This window comes from Simochromis diagramma, unplaced genomic scaffold (assembly GCF_900408965.1).
Source record: "Simochromis diagramma unplaced genomic scaffold, fSimDia1.1 OVJJ01000421.1, whole genome shotgun sequence".
Classification (NCBI taxonomy): Eukaryota; Metazoa; Chordata; class Actinopteri; order Cichliformes; family Cichlidae; genus Simochromis; species Simochromis diagramma.
In genome coordinates this window covers 7,435,746-7,454,918 of record NW_024387250.1, presented here as the reverse complement: position 1 = coordinate 7,454,918, position 19,173 = coordinate 7,435,746, and the positions used below count along the sequence as shown (strand labels likewise).

Genomic DNA, 19,173 nt, shown 5'->3' with positions numbered 1-19,173 from the left:
TTTTACAACACATAAAGGCCTCCATCTGTTATCCACTGAAAAAACCTTTGGTGCACCATGGCACCAGAAAAATAGGATCACATAAAGCAGCAATGGGAAAACATTTTTTTTCAAGGCTACACTGATTGGTGTCCTCAGATTCTAAATGCTGGCAGAAATTTGTTCAAGGAAGAGACAAGCCCCATGTTCCAGCTTTTTTGAAACTTCAGGTGTTTTGCAAAACAGCAAAGTTTATGTCACGGCTGGAATGGCCGGTGTGTTTGAGGAGCGTGGACCCAAAACCAGATACACGAGGACTAAAGTTTAACAAAAAGCGAGCTGTTTATTTTGGCTGATAACTAGCCCAAAAACAAAAGCACAGACGAACAAAGGTGGAAAAACTAAACGTTAACCTAAACTGGGAAAAAACTAACGCAGGATATGGAAAAACTCTGTTGATAAACCTAAACATGACCAGAACATGAGAAAACTGAGACGAGAAAAACATGACATCCATGGAACATGAGGCGAACAGACGACCTGACACTCAACTGAGGGAGACAGAGGACTTAAATACACAGAACGGTAATGAGGGAAGTGAAAACACCTGGGGAAACAGAGCTGATACAAATAAACCTTAACGCCACAGGGGAAGTACAACTAAACACACTGAACAAGGAACGCAAGACCTTTCAAAATAAAACAGGAAACATAATGGAAGGTAGACATGACAACACAAGTTTGACACGAGAGACAGACAGAGGGAGGGAGGGAGAGAGGGAGAGGAACATAGAGGAGAGAGACACAAGGGGAACCTACAAAAACAAGGAGGCATAGAAGAAACATAAACCAGACTCAACGAAGACAAACTAATAATAATACCAGAACTTAACATTATCACATAAGTAATACAAAATACAAAATAACTCAACTATGCCCTTACCTTAAGAATACCACATGAATTTAACATAATATTAACATGAGAAATCAACAATACAAAATAACACAAAATGCAGCCCCTGACAATTTATCTGTGGCAAAAGACATGGGGTCTTTGTAAAATAAAACATATTTATCTTTGTACCATCACCCATGTCAGGTCTCAGGTTTTTATGCACGTGTACATGCGGTGATACAGTATGTGTAATTTGGTTAAGCATTTGTGTGTCTAACACCCAAATGAGGCTTACAATGAATCCACATAAAATAGCTTGTGTCTCCTGTCTGGTGAAACGGCAAGCTACTGAAATGAGAGCATACCGTGGAAATGAAAAGGGCCCAGTATTGTAGCAGTTTGCATGCCATATTAATCTGTATTCCGCTGTCAGAGCTGTCTAATTAAGTCCAGTCTGCATAAAAGAAATGCTAGAGTATATTCACACGGCAAGGATGCTAACTGCTAATTACAAGGCGGTGATTTGGTGTGTGAATATAGAATGATCATTTTCACTAACCCCTGCTTTCAATCAGCTTGTCAACATAGTTGCAATAATCTCAGTTTGATGAGTAGAAGAGTAGCAGGGATGGAACCAGGGCTATTATGTTTTAATGAAAACACAGAAGGGGGCTCCAGACAAGTGGATTTAACTGTCATATCTGAGCTCACATTTCCCATTATTACCGCTGAATAAAAGTAACTTTCAGCGTGAGACTGCAAGATTAAGAAAGTAGACATGTGGCATTACAGTATGTTCTTGCAGAATCTCCGTCTCCAAGGTAAAATGATGTAAAAAGGGTGAAACCAACTGTCCTCCATGTCATGCTGGCAACACACTTTTTAGTGGCTTTAGGCCTCTTAGTCGAATATAAAATTGCAGTGTAATTTTCAGCAAAAAATACTAAATGCACTCCAAATTATATTGTTATGTCCTGACATTTACAATGTAATTCTTCCGAATGCTTGAGGTGCAATATCCTCATGTGATTCAGTAACTATAATATACTCAAAAGCATCCAACTGGTCCTTAAATGTAGGTAACACAGAATAAGCAGGATTCAGCACTGGTGACCGGGGGATCTTTCACTTGGGGTAGAAGGTCTGAAATGTTTTAAAAACTTTTAGGTTCCTGCTCATGTTCAAAGATTTCTGTATGTTCAAAAACATACCTTATGTTTTCATATTTTTAGAGAAAAAACCCCCCTACCTAGTGCCAGTCTTTCTCCCCTGCTGTGCCTCTGTTTTTTCCTGCTTTCTTTGTGTTTGCCTTCTTACATTCTCAACCAATTCTCTCTGCTCCCCCCTCTCCATTTGTCATTTCCTTTTGTTCTTCTTGTTGCAAAAATCGTGTAGGTTGTACCCAAATACGATCCAAATAGCAGTGCAAAGCTGTTAACTAATGCAGCATGAAGGTGATGAATAAAAATGAAGGTGAACTGAGTGTACTTCAGCCTCAACAGCTGCGAGTTAGTCAGCAGAGCTTTGATTTAACTTTACTTGAATTTTTTTTTACCTATTTAGCTAATTTCAAGAGAACGGAGAACAAGGAAGTCTTGAAGTAAAACACCTTATGCAACTAGATTTGTGATTTTCAAAGCGTCTCGAATCAGGGCTGATTTTGGCATCACCTCCTACAACAACAGCATTAGTGGATTGCTATCTGCAATCTCCACCCTCCGCTTTCAAAGCTAAGGCTTCCAAAGCTGCAGAAGGAAACCGCAGCACGAGTTTGCTGAAAGAAGGCTGATAATAATCAACACGCGTCGTTTGTGTCGATGATGTAGTTTCCAAAGAAGGCTGTAGGATTCAGGGCAAGCTTTTTAGACGTGACAGCTGGAGGCAATGACAGAGAGAGGGCAGTTGACAGCCTGTTTAAAGGTGTTGTCAGAGTTTAACTGTATTAAAGATTTACTGCACATTTCTAGCTTACAGCATGGTAGAAAGAAATTCTAGCAATATTTAATAAGCTGTATTCCTCATGTAAGGCGTCATGCTTGACTTTAATATTGCTTTTTGAAATCTGTAGAATAAAGTCGGAAAGAAATATACATCCAAGAGTCAAAATGTTTGAAATGGTGGCACAGTGGTGTGGTGTGATGGCACGTTGGTTCTCATGTGTGGGTTCTCAGAGTATCTTTCACTCTTTCACAGTTCAAACACATGGATTTTAGATTCTTGGTGATTCTAAATTTGTCGCCAGTGTGACCGCCTCTCTATGTTAGCTCTGTGAAATACTGGTGACCTCTTTAGGGTATACCCCACCTCTCGCGCTATGACAGCTGGGATAGGTTCGATCCCCACCTTGACCCTGAACAACTATCTTATATAATGCCTCTCTGACCAGCATGAGGAATGAAAGTAGACAAGTGAGCAAGCAAGAAAAAGAAAGGGAAAACCTTATCTCTAAATTGCCCGCAGTTTGTGGTTAAGAAAAAAAAACCCTTTGCCAACATACAACCAAAAGCTGATGGTGTAGCAGGTTTGAAATACTTCCAAAGTACTCAACATTTCTTCAGCATATATATTAGCTGTCCTGATACCCTTATACTGCCAGCCATTCAGTTTCTTCAGCTACAACCTCTTTTATTTAGCTTCAGGATGCGATTGGAGTGGATCCCAGCAGCAGCCTGCTCCTCAGGCCACATGTTAGTAAGGTCAGGCATAAAGCTTCAACCAAGCTGCAAAAAACAAGGCATAGAGTCTGGACCCCTATAAATACCACTGAGGATCGCTAAGTGCTTTGCAATCTTCTCTCATTACATACTTATTTTAATACGTTTCCACAGGTGGTTGTGATATCATTAGATAAATCCACTCCCTGTCTATGTGATGGCATTAGTATTGAGTAAATTTTCATAATTAGGTAAATATTAGGCCCTAAAGAGGGGCATATGTGGGGATGGGACTGGTCTGATTGACAAGCCTTTTTTTTTTTGCCTTTGCCTTTCGCATGTTTTCATTAGATCAGTTATGATGTAATGACAGTTGTTATCTTTTGTGAGTGGAATAGGCAGAGAGAATTTTGATGATTGTTAGCATGTTTAATGAATTCTCTGTTTACCAAAATTATGTGTTGTACTTTTCAAAGCTGGACTATCAACTCTTCAGACCATTCTAACATTTTTTTTTTTTTATGTTTTTTTTAAATGTTTGTTTATTCTCATACTGGATTCAAACCAATTTCAGTTGAGTTATTTTCCAATTTAGATTTATTTACGTAGCACCAGATCTCAACAACAAAAAGAGAAACCATACAGTTTGACATTGTTAGCTATTTCCGAGTCCAAAACTCCTATTACTTTTCAAAATCAAACAAACTCTGAGGCACTACCTAGAAATTGTTTCACCTTCAGTACAATGACCAGTGTGGCTGTTATCTCACGTGTTACAATAAAGTTTAATGTCCAGGCATGCGTGAAAAAAATTATTTACATTTAGCAAAGTTACAAATCAGCAGGAAATTAGCTAGTTTAGCTAATTTAGCTAAGCTAGTTTTGACTTAAGAATGATAAAAAATGTTCTGACTGAAGAATTTGTAAAAAAAACAAAAGCAAAACTAAAATGTACAGCTCTACTACGACTGACATAAACAAAGATGAAAGGCTAATAAACAGCAATGTTTGGAGGGCTGTTGTAGTAAGTAAACGTCTTTCCTGTGGTTAGGCTAATATAAATACATTAGCATGTAGGTTTTGATCCCAAGCTTAATGTCGAAGTGAAGTGTTCTTTTCTGAAGACATCAAATAAATATTTAGTATCCAGGACACTGTGAGTACATGGGCTATAGTCAACAACAGGCCTTTAAAAACTTTACTTAAGGATGTGTCACAAATGAACAGTGCAGATAAATTCTATTATTATTTATTCTATTAAATAAAACAACACACAGAGGATTAAAAAAAAAAGATTAAAACAGTCTCAATCATCAGATGTTTGGATCCAGAAACAGGGTTGATGTGTCATCTCTTGACAAGTGGCTAGAGAAATAACAATCCACATGTCACCATATGAGCAAGAAGGCCTAGTTGGCAATAATGGAGAGATTTAATTTTTATTTATTTATGTATTTTTTACCAGGGTAAAAGATAGAACCGGGCTACCTGACCAGTTTAAAGTGTCAATCCCCTACTTCTCTCCACTACTCAAATTGAATAGGTTCTGATTCCAACCAGAAAAGGTTTCTATAGGGCTTGAAGCCCTATAGTAGAAACTCAATGTAAGAAAAGTAAAAACACCCGCGACACATACAGAAACGGTATGAAATGAAACAAATTTGAATACTGTTATTTGCAGTTAGGCTAAGTGCATGAACATAATTATGAATTTTGGACTTTTCATGTGGACTTTGCTTACATGCATATCTGTATCACAGGCACAGATGGAAGTAAATTACTGAGAAAAATAACAAAGACAATGAGGAGTCCACTAAGATTGTGGTTACTAGCTAAAAATAAGTGAAGACAGGCTTGGGTTGGGAGATATAGAACGAGCCATATTCCAGTAAATCAAAGTCACAGTGGTGTCCTCTTAGAATAAGTCAACACAGTGTGCTACTTTCACAAAATAGCTTTAATAAACTGACAAGCAAGGGCTGTAGACTAGTTATCAATGGAAATGGAGTTTCTTGGATAACTCAAACAGTGTGAAGGACATACAGAACGTCAGCTTCTATTGATGGCATCCGAGAAAAAAAACAACAAAAACCTTGCTCTTCGGCACAAAGCTGCAAAAGAACATGAAAGGAAGCAGAATGTTAAGTGGATCATTGCTTTCACATAGGTCAAACATGTTTGGCATAAACCTGGCTGAGACTACCACAGTAAATGCATCGTCTTTAAAGTGAACCACGGAGGTTTGTGTGTGATGATACGGGGCTGCATGAGAGGGAAAGGTGCTGGGGAGATGAAATTGATAGAGGGCAGCATGAATGCTTGCGGATGTTCCAAAATACTGGCAAACAAACTGAGTCGCAGTCTCCAGAAGCCTGGCAGGAGAGTAATATTGGAGCCTGATAGCGATCCAAAAACACAAGACTGCCAAAATCAAACAAGGAGGAAAAAAAGTGAAAAATAGGACCTGGCAAGTGTGCTGGCTGGCTGAATCTAATAGAGCACTCTTTGGTATTTTAAAAAGAAATAGTAGTGTAACAAACCCCATCCAAAGGAAAGCAGCTGAAAAAAATGGCAGAACATCCTTCCAGAAGTCTGTGGTGTCCTCTGTGCCGAGGAGGTATGAGTCTGTCATCAGAAAAGAAAAAGCTGATCATGCACAGTGGTGAATAATAAAAAAAAAAAACCTTTGGAGTGCTGATTTTCTACTGTGAATCATGTGTTTAATATGTCTAAGCTGTTTTAACTGATAAACAGTACTGGAATTTCATTTTTAGGATATATTGTACAGGGGTGTGCGCAGACCTCTTGTACACTCTGTATCTACAGATAAGCCACAGTGTTAAACCCACCTGCCTACCTCCTGCTGCCAAAACAGCTGGCACTGACACAGGATATCTGAGTATGTCCTGTGGTGTCTGGCAACGGGGTGATGGCACCGGTTCTTTTGGGTTCGATGGGTTGTGGGCTGAATCAGGCTTGAGCTGGTCCATTCTGCAGATTACCGGCTGGATTGGGATCTCATGAATTTGATGGATGAACAGCTGGAGCCTTTTATCGTGTTTCTCTAGTCACATTGTCTTGCCGGGTGAGGCTGCTGCCATCGGGAAATGCGTTTGGCATGAGGCTGTTCTGGTATGCAACAAGGCTGACAGGTGGATGTACCTGACAAAGTAGCATCCAAACATTTTCCAGCATTGTGGAACCTGTGGTTGCAGCTTGCTCATTAATCAGAATACAGCACTACAACATCACCAGGTGGAAGGCACAGTTAACCACTCATTTTTTGAAAAACATCTTAACATTTACAAAAACAGCATCTTTCTTTCTACCTCCTGCATTGTTGTTTTTGGCACTCGCTCTGTATCATCCCGTTGCTTGTATTCTTTCAGCGGCAGTTATACACGCAGCGATTTTCCGAAACAAAGCTTACGCTTGTTATTTCTTTTGAGCGTGAAACTAGTTTTTTTCTTTCTTTCTGAGCCTTCCTCTCAAATTATTAACACAGCTCTTGCTCTTCTTTTTCTCTTCGCCTGGCTTTGTTTGTTTTTGCTCTTGGCTTACATCCATATTTCATTCTATTTTATTTTTTAACTGGGGGAGAAAAATAATGCATGACTTGACATGACTGTTGCAGAACAGCTAGTCAAAAATTACTGAACCTGACTGCATTATTCAGCTCGGTAATCAGGAGGAATTTACTTTTAATTAGGCCTGCTATTAATTAGCTTTTAAAGCAAACACAATAACTTTAACTTGTAGCTTTTTCTCTTGGAACAGAGCTTTTGTAATGAAGTCCATTTCTTGCATTTCTCTATTTTCTGATTGATTTTTTTGTCTTATTTTTCACAAGAAGGCATTTGGTGTTGTTGTTTTTTTAAGATTTCAGGATACGGGCTTAAAGTAAAATAAATAAATAAAAAAACCAAGGTGAAAATAAATAACTCAGAGCTGACCCACTACTAAAGGCTACCATTTCAGGCCGTTTCAGTGAACTGCAATTTATGAACTTTTTCCAAATAAAAAGCAGATGGTGATGTCTTTTAAAAACCTGGAATTTTCTAAACCTCTTTCATTCTCTGTTGAATACATCCCAAGCTTGACCAAAAAAAAGAGAGCTTTTCGCTTTAGTCCTGTTTCTCCCGCGGCTGTTTCTTTACCAGACCATTAAAACCGTCAGGCACATGGTGGCTGTTTTTCATTATTGTCCAGCTGAAGACCGAAGTGACAACTTGAGTGTTGTACCACCTGAAACTAGTCTTAGTGCTCCTCCATTGCTCTAATGGACAGGCAAGCACTGTGTAATTTGACCCATAAGCAAAGCCGGAAGAACAAGGCCCATCATGACAGGATGGTGGTTGTATGCTGTTTTCGCTGGGATTTGAACTCCCTCACATCCTGTTTCTTAATGTCCACTCTGTGTGGCTTGAAAAAAAAAAAGTCAAGCGGTATCCTGCGCCTGACCCCTGAAACTCAACGTTATTTTTGTCCTCGGTGTGAAAAACTCCATGTGAAAACAATCACATGTTCATTTTCTTCAGTGTCCTCGAGTAAATGCTGTAATAGAGAAGTGTGTGCGATGTGTTTTCTACAGGTGCACAGGCAAGTCAGCTTATTACAGAAATGCATTTATCTTTTGCCAAAAGACAAATTTCTTAATATAAATGGTCTATAATTTGGTCAGATATTTTTGCAGACCACAGGGGACAATTTAAATCACTCCTGTTAGAGGGTTTGTAGGAGCACATTCATGCTGTGTTTTTTTTTTCTTTTTTTTATCTGTGAGGTCTTTGTCACCAGAGTGAGATAAAATCAGTCTAAAAGATGGGGCACCTTTTTAATTTGAAAAGCAGCCAGAATCCCATCTGATCTTGAGCCAGAGGGAAGTGTGCTCCTAGGTCTGTCCTCATGCCCTGCTATGTGGAGCGCACTGCTGTGTGCATTCAAATGAACAACCATTACCACAGCTACAGAGCCTTAAGGGAAGAAGACATGCTGCGATAAATCGATTGTTGTGCTCAAAGTACGTTTAAAATGATGATCCAAATGCTGATCTGAGACAAGAAGGTAAGAAAAAAAGGGCTGAAATAAAAAATGTCCAGATTTGCCAGAAGAAAAAAGAAAAATATCCACATAAACACCCCAGACTGAATAAACATGTCCAAGCTGAACTAGTTTAGGGTTTGGAAAGCAGAGTTTTCGTAAACCGATCGAAAGAAAAATTGCACTCTGGATTCAGCCTTCCCTAATTGCACTGGTCTTTCCAAAATTGGCAGCTTCCAAGCCAAACAGGTCCTCTGCTGCTGTTTGTAATAAACATAATTAAGAGCGAGACAAAAAGACAACAAGATATCAATTTGCAGGAAGCTGATTAAAGTTGTGCCAAACAGAAACAGAGATCTGTTGAAGAAGACGGGCGAAGCACATATTTGCCACTTTTACGCGCTGTGCTGCTCCGATTAATTTCGTTAGCACGTGTAAATGCCAGACCGTATTAAATCAGCTCCCATGTAAACAGCTGACTCGAAGTCAATGGTTTCAGTCGCATAGTTCAAGTAAGAAAAGTCAAGCAAATGTCCAACAGACATAAAAACAGCAAAATTAATGATAAAAAAAACTTCTGCGATGTGCAAAGGGACACGAAGAGACATGCATGGAAGGAGGCTGAAAAGCAGACTTGCTGACGTCTAACAAGGAAAAAGAGGATATAAATAAAAACACACACACACGGAAACTGATTAACAAACTCAAACAGGAAGTTACTGTAACAGAGAGAGAGACACAACATAAACACAAATAAATGGAGATGCAGATAAGAAAGCACAGACAACACTCGGGGGAAACCTAATGATAGTTAACTCATTGTCCACTCATGCCATATTTGATTGCCTTTCCACACAGCACACTGGATCAATGAATGTCAACATACTCCACATTGATATGATATTGCCAGTCTGGTGGGAGAGTGTATTTGCATGTGGTGTTATTTGAATGAGCTTTGAGTAGCACTTGCATGAGAAAGATGAATTTCAAGTGTATTTGGAGCTGCTGTGAAAGAGCAGTGTGATAAGACAAGTTTTTACTACGCACAAATCCAGGGAGTTAGCTGGACAGTGTGCTAGTCTGTGCACACTGGGATGCAAGGGGCCCCTTGGAACGAAAGGTTTCTTAGAATAAATCATTTGTGTATTTCCAATAAATGAATAATTGAATTACTTAATTTTGTAGCAAGTCCCTCACAGCCTGCACTTATTGAGCTGTCCAAAATAAACGCTGTGTTTCACTGCTCATCCTTCTCAGGAATTAATTACATGGTTCTTCACAGGAAATTATTAGATTTATCCTTAGTGGAGGTTTTGCTACCTGACGTATGCTTGTCTTTGTCCTTACATGCACTCCTCAATAAAAGATGTGCACACAGATTGCCCATATTTGCACTTAATAAAGTTCTGTGTCTTACATCCTTTTATTCAGAGCACTAGTTATCTGTACAGGTGCACCTATTACATCATTTTCTCTCTATACACGTCTGCAGACACTTTCTTTGTTTGCACTCCAGCACAGAGTGTCTTCCCACTGAACTCCATTAGCCTCCTCTACTGCTGATGGATCAAAAACCAGCGGATTTTGCTTCACGTATTGTGGTGTGGCAAGGCTCAATAGATACTTTAAAAGGTGTGTGCGGTTAATAACAGACAGATCCCTCCTTCGCTCAGAGACCAAGATAAGCTGTTTCTACATATGATAAGATAGAGGTAACAAACACAGTGTTGCCTTTGGTCTTCCCTTACGTTTCTCAAATTCGAAAGACATGGCAGCTGCTGTGAAACTATTAGCAGTTTTCTTCTAAAGTATTCCTCTTCCATTTTCTTATCTGTGACACCCAGGTATAATAAGGGCTTAGGAGTTTTGAGAGGTGACAAGTCATTGTTATCTCAGCACAGTTCACTGATTAGTCTGGCACAGTTTTGTTAAGCTCGGTTGATCCTCAGTGGCTTTATTCCAGACGTAACTCTTACACAGAAACAAGCACATTGTTTGTGGTCTTTATAGACTTTGTAGGGCCAGATTGACACTACAAACACTTATTTCAGCCAAATTAAGTTAATAAATGTTTACTGCGAGTTTCTAAGTTCGTGGGATGAATCCTCAGTTGCACAGGAAGGGATCATCTTATCATCTTTACATGTATAAAAGCAATAAACATATGATTTTTTTAGGAAGAAGCAGCAATAGGAGACATGCAAAGAAAGAAATAGGAACCACTATGTAAAGCCTATCCCTCATTTCTTGAGTTTTGCTTCCAAGAAGCCTGACTTTCTTAAAACTAGTGCAATTCTCCAGGGTTTTTTTGAAGGTCTTTCAAAGTTTTTCTTCGGCCATTGGCTGCTTTTGCACTCATTTTTAGCCCAGTCCCTATAAGTGACCATTTTCAGAGGAATGTTTTACGTTTTTCAAGCCACTTAACACCGACCTATGACTCATTCGGGCATTAGAAAGGCACTTAAATTGAGGGTAAACTATTGCTGTGATGACACATAACAGAAAAAAATGTATCTTTATGCATTTTCTTTCCAGTTCTTTAGGTTAATTTAAAAAATGCCAAATATAGCACAGTATGACTGACATAAACTATTTTTGTACCATTTTTTGAAATATTAGACAAAAACTTGGCATGGTGTGCAGTATGTCCTCAACAAATGTAAGGAAATTGGACAAGTGGAGGACAAAAGAAGCAATGAGAGACCTAAACACTACAGACCTAAAACTCTACAACAAATTAAAAGTAGCTGTATTTCATGTCCTTAAGAAATAGGGGGGGAAAAAAATCGAGTCTGGCTGTCAGAAAGATGTTCTTAAGGAAACAGAGAGAACAGGATGAGGTTTGCCCAGTTACATAAGAACTGGACTGAAATCAGTGGCAGCAGGTCTGATGGAGTGACAAATCCAAATTTGAACATTTTCAGAAGAAAGGTACAACAGTGAGTGTGTAAAGCATCTGTAAAATGCAATGCTGTATGTCAGCTCTGGGCTGCATTTTGTCAAAAATTATCGAGTTGTGTAGAAAGGTACCATCAGAATTTGGATCTGCCATGCAATACTATCTGGAAATGGCTTCATTTACAAGTATGACAGTGACCCCAAACACACTGCCCCTGCAGTAAGTGCATACCTGGATAGAAAAAACACACAACACTATCAGTCATGGATTGGGGTCAAAGGAGCTTGCAAAGAAAAGCGTCTGGACTTCTTTAAGTTGCTTGAAGACGTTTCACCTCTCATCCGAGAAGCTTCTTCAGTTCTAAGGTCAAATGGTTGACCTTAGAAGCTCTTTGTGAAACCTGGCCCCACCTTATCATGTGAATTCCTGAGGTCAGTCATAGATTGGCTTTCCCAAAGCCCAGGCCTCAGTATTATTGAAGAAGTGTGGGATCATCTTTATTGGGAACAGAATAAATGGCAGCCAACATCGAAAGAAGAGCTCTGAATGTCCTTTAAGAAGCCTTGAGTACTATTCCTGAAGACTTTGTAAGAAATTTCACTTGCCTGTGAAAAACACTTGCCTAATGAAATTCAGACTGGTTGAAGAATAAAGGTTGTGATACCAAATACTTTTCTTTCGAGCTTGTTAGAATCGCACAAACTCAGATTTTGCCAGTGTTTGAGTAAATCGCTACAGCTATTTCCTGTTTTCCTACTAAAATATAAAGAAACGAGCGGTGGCTCTAGAGTTTTGCACAGTACTTTAGAAGCAGTCGTTTCTTTCATGTGTGCTAACTGGGGAGCACAGTTATCACTATCACTGTCACTTCACAACAATCTCACAAAAAGGAGATTCTGGGGTCAAAACACCTGTTTTTTTATTCTCTCTCTTGGTGCTCCAGTCCAAACACATGCATGCTAGGTTGATTGTGTGTTTCTGTATCTCACCTCTTGCCCATGTCAGCTGGAATAGGCGCCAGCCGCTCCGTGACCCTGAATTTAGATAGGTAGCTAAGGAAATGAGTAGATGTGTGCTGAGAATCAGATTTCAAAAGTCTGGCAGTGAGCAACATTACTTTGACACCATTTGTACAAAACATTTTTAAGCAAATCCAAGCAATTTTTTGATCAGGCAGTCGGCTTAATATCAAACATTGTGCCTGCTACTCTCTGTGAAATTCACAGTTTATACATTTAGGAAAATGAGGAGTACAGGAAGTAGATCATGAATTCACTCTGAAAAAGAAACTCTGCACGTTTGTTTGTCAGTCAGTCTAAGAATCCTCTTATGAATTCTTAAGCTGCTTATAATGAAGCATTGCACTGTTAAAAAATATAAATGTGGCTTTAAAAGTAAGATGTCATTTTTCCCCCCCACTTCGAGCTGTTTCTTCTTTTGAATGGAAAACAAGGAGGGTGCTACCGCAAGCTCTGACTGAAAAAATAAGGCTGTTAAACAGGGACACTGGAAATAGCAGGGGAGCAGGCATTAAGATGGTGACACATTTTAAGAGCTAAAGATTTTCTCTCCATGTAGTTTCATGCTGGGTGTTAATGGATAATGTATTGTTAGCCATAGTGAAAATGTGTGCTATAGTACCAATAAGACAGAAATAAATACAAAATGAAAAAAAAGAATGAGCCCTGGAATAATGAGAGGTGTTTTTTGAGGCCTTTTGTCAAATGCGGTCATGGCCCGCTAACAAGATAACGTGTCAAATGGTTTTCTTTGTGCTTGCTCTCATCGTCATGCTGTATTTCATCAGTTGCCTAGAGCAGACTTTAGATGTTTTCTCTGGGCTTTTGCTCTGTGAATCAGAGTTATGGTCCTGCTGGAATGCTGAGCTTTTTCAGGAAAACATACATCCTTGATGAGGCTTGTCTAAACACAGAAGCAGGAGCAAACCCCTCCAGTCACAGAGGCACAGAGGCTCTTACAGTGCGAAAGAAAAATGTGTTCACTTATCTGAAGCTGGTAGTTATGTCTCTTGTTGTCTAGAAATCTTTATTTGATACAGTTAAAGCAATAGGGTGCTATTAATTTTCATGATAATGTTAGGTTAAAACATGCATTTGTTTTGTAATATACAGGATTTGGCATTTTGTGTAAGTTACTTCCTGTTTTATTTTAAAATGCATGACAATTCAGTCATTGCTCTGTGCATATATACTCCCCTGCTTCTCTTTTTTCCATGTGCAGTTGAATGTTCCAGTTAGCTACAAGTTTATGAGTGTTCTTTGTGAATTAATATATATAGTTTTTTCATATTTTCAGACTTTCTTCAAATGTGGACATACGGTTTTGCACTTTTACCTTCCCCAACAATACTTTTTTTAATTAAGTGGCTAGAAAAATCTGAAGCTCACTGGTGTCACTCGAACTGGTCTCTTAAACAGGACCTACTAAGGAGCTACTGAGTGAAGGGTTGGGTCATGGAGTAATGGTGTAGATCAGAGTGCTGACACTTAAATAATGCTGTTTATACACCATGACAAATGTCTTGGACATTGGAAATGTAGTGTTCCTGTGTTTTGGACCCAATGTTTTGTGGGGTGTTTTCTTGCCTCTGAATTTTGGTTTATTATTACCATTTTATATTTTGGTTGTACTCTATTAGTTAATGTTTGGAATTCCTGGTTTTTATGTCTTTTCTTTTGTATACATAATATGCCTCTATGCTTTGCCTTGTTACTTTTGTATCCTGAGTTTTGTTGTTATTTATATGTTTCTTTTTACTCAGAGTTAATCTAGCCTCCTTGTATCTTGTCACCTACTCTTTGTGTAAGTGTTAGGTATAGAAAGTTTCCCTTTTATGTTACTTCCTGTGTTATTTTACCACTCTCTTGTGTCTAGTATTTAGTTTTTCTCCTCCTGTCTTGTTCTTGATTTTTTTCAGCAGTGTCTTGTTACCCTGGTGATTCCACTTCCTTTGATTGCCTCATGTGTGTATTAAATAGCCCGACTTTGCTTTTTTCTGAGCGACTCTGTCATTCTTGTGTGAACCTGCAATTTCTCTGTTATTTCGCCTTACAATCTTTGTACTCTTTGAACTCTTTTTGTACTACAATTAACCACCATTATCTCGCCTGTTTTTGAGTCCTTGTGTTTTGGTCTTTTTGTCCTGTGAACTGTGATAGTGAAGTGACTTTGTGGGTCTTTCCATGAAGCCTGTGCCACTCATGTAGAAAAGTATGTGTTCACAGAAAACTACCAAATCCAATTTTTTTTTGCATGCAGCCAGCAAGCATTTTTCTCATTATTACTAAAACAAATCAATGCAAATAGTAGGAAGCAGAGCTACATTTAGCAAACCTTAGTGTAAACAGATCAAAGGGAATTCAGGAAACTGAAATCAATTTTTATTGCAACAGTTTAACCAAACCTCTGCATTTGAAATGAACTTGATAGAATCTCAGTTATGTTCATGGTCAATCTTTAACATGCTGGAGAATGAGACAATAGCGTGATTAGCAGTAACATTATGTTTGTTGATTAATTTCCTTTGCTCTGGCAGAACACTTGTTCACAGAACACAGTACTAAGCAAAACTACAGGATGAGATACAGTATACACCTAAAATTGAATAGAAAAACAGAAAGCTTTGTAGCCAACCATGCAACCATTGTTTAATTAACCATTAATCCTACTAGATGAGAGGTCAGATTTGGACAATGATCATACTAATCCTTACATACAGGATTATTTGTGATTCTGTTAGTGGTGGTAACATAAGCTGACAGGTTTGTAGAGTTTTTTGTTTTTGTTCATCTACAGGCTCTGGCATGAGTCCGGGAGTAGTTTGAGATGCATGCACTGCAAAATAATCATATTTTTTTCTAGCCGAGTGAGCATTCAGCCTGGTTGCCCCTAAAAAATGTGATAAAAACCCTTAGACATCTATCAGCCACTCCATTTCATCACTGAATCGCTATTTGCAGCACATATTTAATGTAGTATTGGACTTACAGATTTGGGTAGTCAGGCAAGAAAACAAGTGTCAAATTTGAATATCATTGTTACTAATGGTTTATTTCCATTTCTGTGCATGTTTCAGATGGGAAGGTGGAGGTGACGAAGGAGAGCCTGAAGCTCTGCACCATGGGGCCAGGAAAGGTGTTTGGAGAGCTGGCTATTCTGTACAACTGCACCAGGACTGCTACTGTCAAGAGTGAGTCTCCACAGACACCCGTAAAAACAGCCAAAGTGCTTGAACGTGTCTGTGTTCAGTGTACACCTGTTGCCCAGGTGACAGATAATATCCCGTGTTCTCACACAAATACACGCATCTACACACATCCACTGAAATCTGTTTGCCTGTTCTAGAGGATTAGGGGTCTTTCTGCTTCCAGCTGTCATTCCTCTGTTGAAATATAGACAGGTATCACACTGTCAAGATATGAATGAATGTTTGGAACACAGCAACAGCATTGTGCCTTGTTTACAGTGAAATATCAGCAGTGGGGGTTTTTTCACAATACTCCAGTGAAGTTTCTTGTGAAGCAGGTGAAGTGAAATGTCAGGGTTTACCGAGCCTGCTCTTTCATGTGTCAAAGCTCCAGCTATGAAGGATGCACAGGGGGTGAGTAGGTGGTCTATCAGACTCGTGATTGAAATTTCAGTTTAAAAGAGTAAAGACTGGTGTCTGAGAGAAGACAGGATAGATGGTTTAATCACATTTGAGAATTAGTGTGTTATAAAAGTGTGTCAGGATGAATTGTGTGTTTAAGTAGGGTAGGAAACAGATTATTATAGATTATTAAAATTTGATTTGAGATCTTGTTATAAGTTGTATTTGAATGATGGACGTAGCCTCTGAGGCTGAAAAATGAACCCATTCCAGGAATTCCTTAAACATTGATTCTTTCTCATGGCCAGCAGGGGGTGTATCTTCTTGGTACAAAACAAATTCTACAGCCCTGAACTTTTCTAGGTATTTCCCAGCGTGGGTGAATGTAAATGCAAATGCAAATGTCCGACACAGTTGACACAAACGTTAAAAAGTCTTTAATGCGCGTGCTCCATAGTACAAAGTCCCTTTGATGAGGGGAGAATAGCTCAGATAACTGTCCAGTGAATCACAACACATTCAGTCCATGTTTAATAAAACCAATCTCCTTTTTTGTGCTACACGTGAAAAGGGTAACTTTGGATAGTGCCCAAACTTGATTCTCCCAACAATGTGCAGAGCTGAAGTGAAAAAGTACATTTGAGAAAACAACCCATCTGCTTACTTAGTCTATGACCTCAGTAAACAGTTTCCTAATGAGTTTCTCAGAAACAGTTTAAAATCTAGACTAAAACAGGCAATAAAGTAGTGTATGCTGTCAGGCATGTTTTCTTAACTTTGACAAGGTGCTACTACATGAGCATGCAGTGTTCTCAGTTTCTGAGTCACTTCTTCACTTCTTACTCATGAGCTGTTCCTATGCACAGTCCTCCAATTTCAGAGGCCCAAAACTAAATCGACTGGCAAGCAGTTTAATGGCCTGGTGAGACCTGTTCCCTCATTATTACAAGACAAATCAAGAAGATAAAAGATTCAGGAGTTTATTCCAAGTGTTGAACTTGTATTTTGTATCTGTCCCCTGGAATTCTTAATTTATATGATATGAGGTCCAATAAGATGTCAATCCAAGTGAAGGAGACTGAAAACCCCATTATAACAAACAACAAATAAGCTTTATCATTTGTCTTACCACTACTCTATCCAGCTGCTCAGATAAGCCTATCACAGTGAGAGAGTAAAATGTTAGGAGTGGCCAAATCAATATAATCTTAAAAAGAATAAATGCACCTGGCAGCACAGTTACACTAAAGTCTAGAATACCCAGAAGACAATTAAAGTGGAGGATCACAGAATTCTTTCTATGGTTAAGGAAATTCACTCAAAACATTGAGCCAAGTGAAGAATATTCTGGAGCATGTAGGTCTTTTAGTGTCAAAGACTACAACTAAAACATGCGCATGAATGGAAATACACAAGGTTTAGAAGAAGACTTTTCCAGAAAACATCTTAAAGAACCTGCATAGTTCTGGATAAACTTTGGATAGCTGAAACCATTTTTAACTTGTATCAGGCTGATGGGAAGAAAAAAGGAGAGAGAGAGAAACAACTCCTGATTTAAAGCATATCATGTTTTCTGTCAAAACTGGCGAAGACCATGTTATGGTATGTATGGCTAGTAGTGGAAGCTGATGACTAGCATTTATTGATGATATGACTGAAGTAGCAGGGTAATTTTGAAGTGTACAGGACTATACTCTCTTTTCAGATATAGCTGCAAAACTGATCAGACTTTGCTTCACAGCAGATATGGTTAATGACCCAAGGCACATTCTAAAAGCAACCCAAGAGTTTCTCAAGGCAAAGGAAACAGGCTGATAAAGAGCTTAATTTGTCATGGAATAATAAGGGAACAGGCCTCACTTAGCCATGAAACTGCTTGTCAGTCAATTTTGCAATTACCTTTGAGCCTCTGAAAATACGGGACTATGCATAAAAATGTCTGCAATTCTTAAGCGGTTAACACGACAATTTTATTAAACCCCTTGAATTAAAGCTGAAGGTCTTCACTTCAATCAGATCCTGAAAGTTTGATTTAAAAGCCATAATGGTGGAAGCAAAATTACAATTTTCCAAATGAACCTAACTGTATTTACCGTTTATGGGCCTGGTAGTTAAAGTTAACGTCCACATAAAGACGGTTTAAATTTAAATAAATAAATGTAAGACAGTGTATAGTTGCTTTATCTAGCAAAAAGGAATATAGTGTATTATTGCTCAGATATGGTAAATCATTTTATTTACCTTGAAAATGCAGTAATTGTAGTAATTGCAGGCTAGCTGATGTTTCCCTGTGCATTTATTTATGAATGAATGAATGAATACAATGGTTTACTCAGGCTTGTACTTGAGAGTTCAAGTGTGAAGGAAAGAAGGTTGACGATGGTGGCTACTAGGTTGCACGCCCTGTGCTGACCCCTCTTATGTCCCGTGATCCCCTATTTCTAACCAGCCAACCTGATGAAACTCCCAGCTCCTGTTGCTATGGGAACAAGTGCCCATAGCAAGATGAGCCATCTCTTACGGGTTAAAATATTCCCCTTCCTGCTGGCGACAGAGTGTCTGCTTTTTTTCCCTTTTGTATATATTCTCTTGCCCACCGGACTGTACTTCCTGCCACGATCTTAAGAGGTGTACGTCAGTGCTGCTCAATAAAAACTCACACATGGAACAAATGATGTAATTGTCTACATAGACAGAAGTGTGTTTACAGTCTAACAGGGTCATTGGTACTGTCTCTGAGAGTTTCTGTCTTTGTTTTAACATATGTCACTACGCATGAATGTAGTGAGGAATTCAGCTGCCACACTGGCTATTAGAGCCGACAGACTTGACTGGAAATCGTGTACCTGCTAGTGCGCATGGAGATCCCGCTTCCAATCAGCAGATTTAATTTCATCATTGCATGTAACCCAGTAGGAGGATAAATCCTTGAAGCAATTTCAGTTTACGTTGCTTGGTCTCCTAAGTCATATGCATGATTAATTACTTCTTAACAGAATTTATCTGAGGAACCTGTTAATGTTGATTCATGGGAGCTCATCCATGAACTGTCTACACCTCTTTCCTTTTACTGTTACTGCTAACTCACAAAATAATG

At 38.9% G+C, this 19,173-nt stretch overlaps 1 protein-coding gene across 2 annotated transcripts in view; it reads left to right on the top strand.

Moving 5' to 3' along the window:
- The window catches only part of LOC120714821 (cGMP-dependent protein kinase 1), a 96,073-nt gene that overhangs the window by 21,955 nt on the left and 54,945 nt on the right, over positions 1–19,173 (top strand). For both annotated transcript variants that reach the window (XM_040001313.1, XM_040001312.1), the window contains exon 3: positions 15,564–15,677. In XM_040001313.1, coding sequence (XP_039857247.1) covers positions 15,564–15,677 — 114 coding nt within the window. The remainder of the gene's footprint in view (positions 1–15,563; positions 15,678–19,173) is intronic.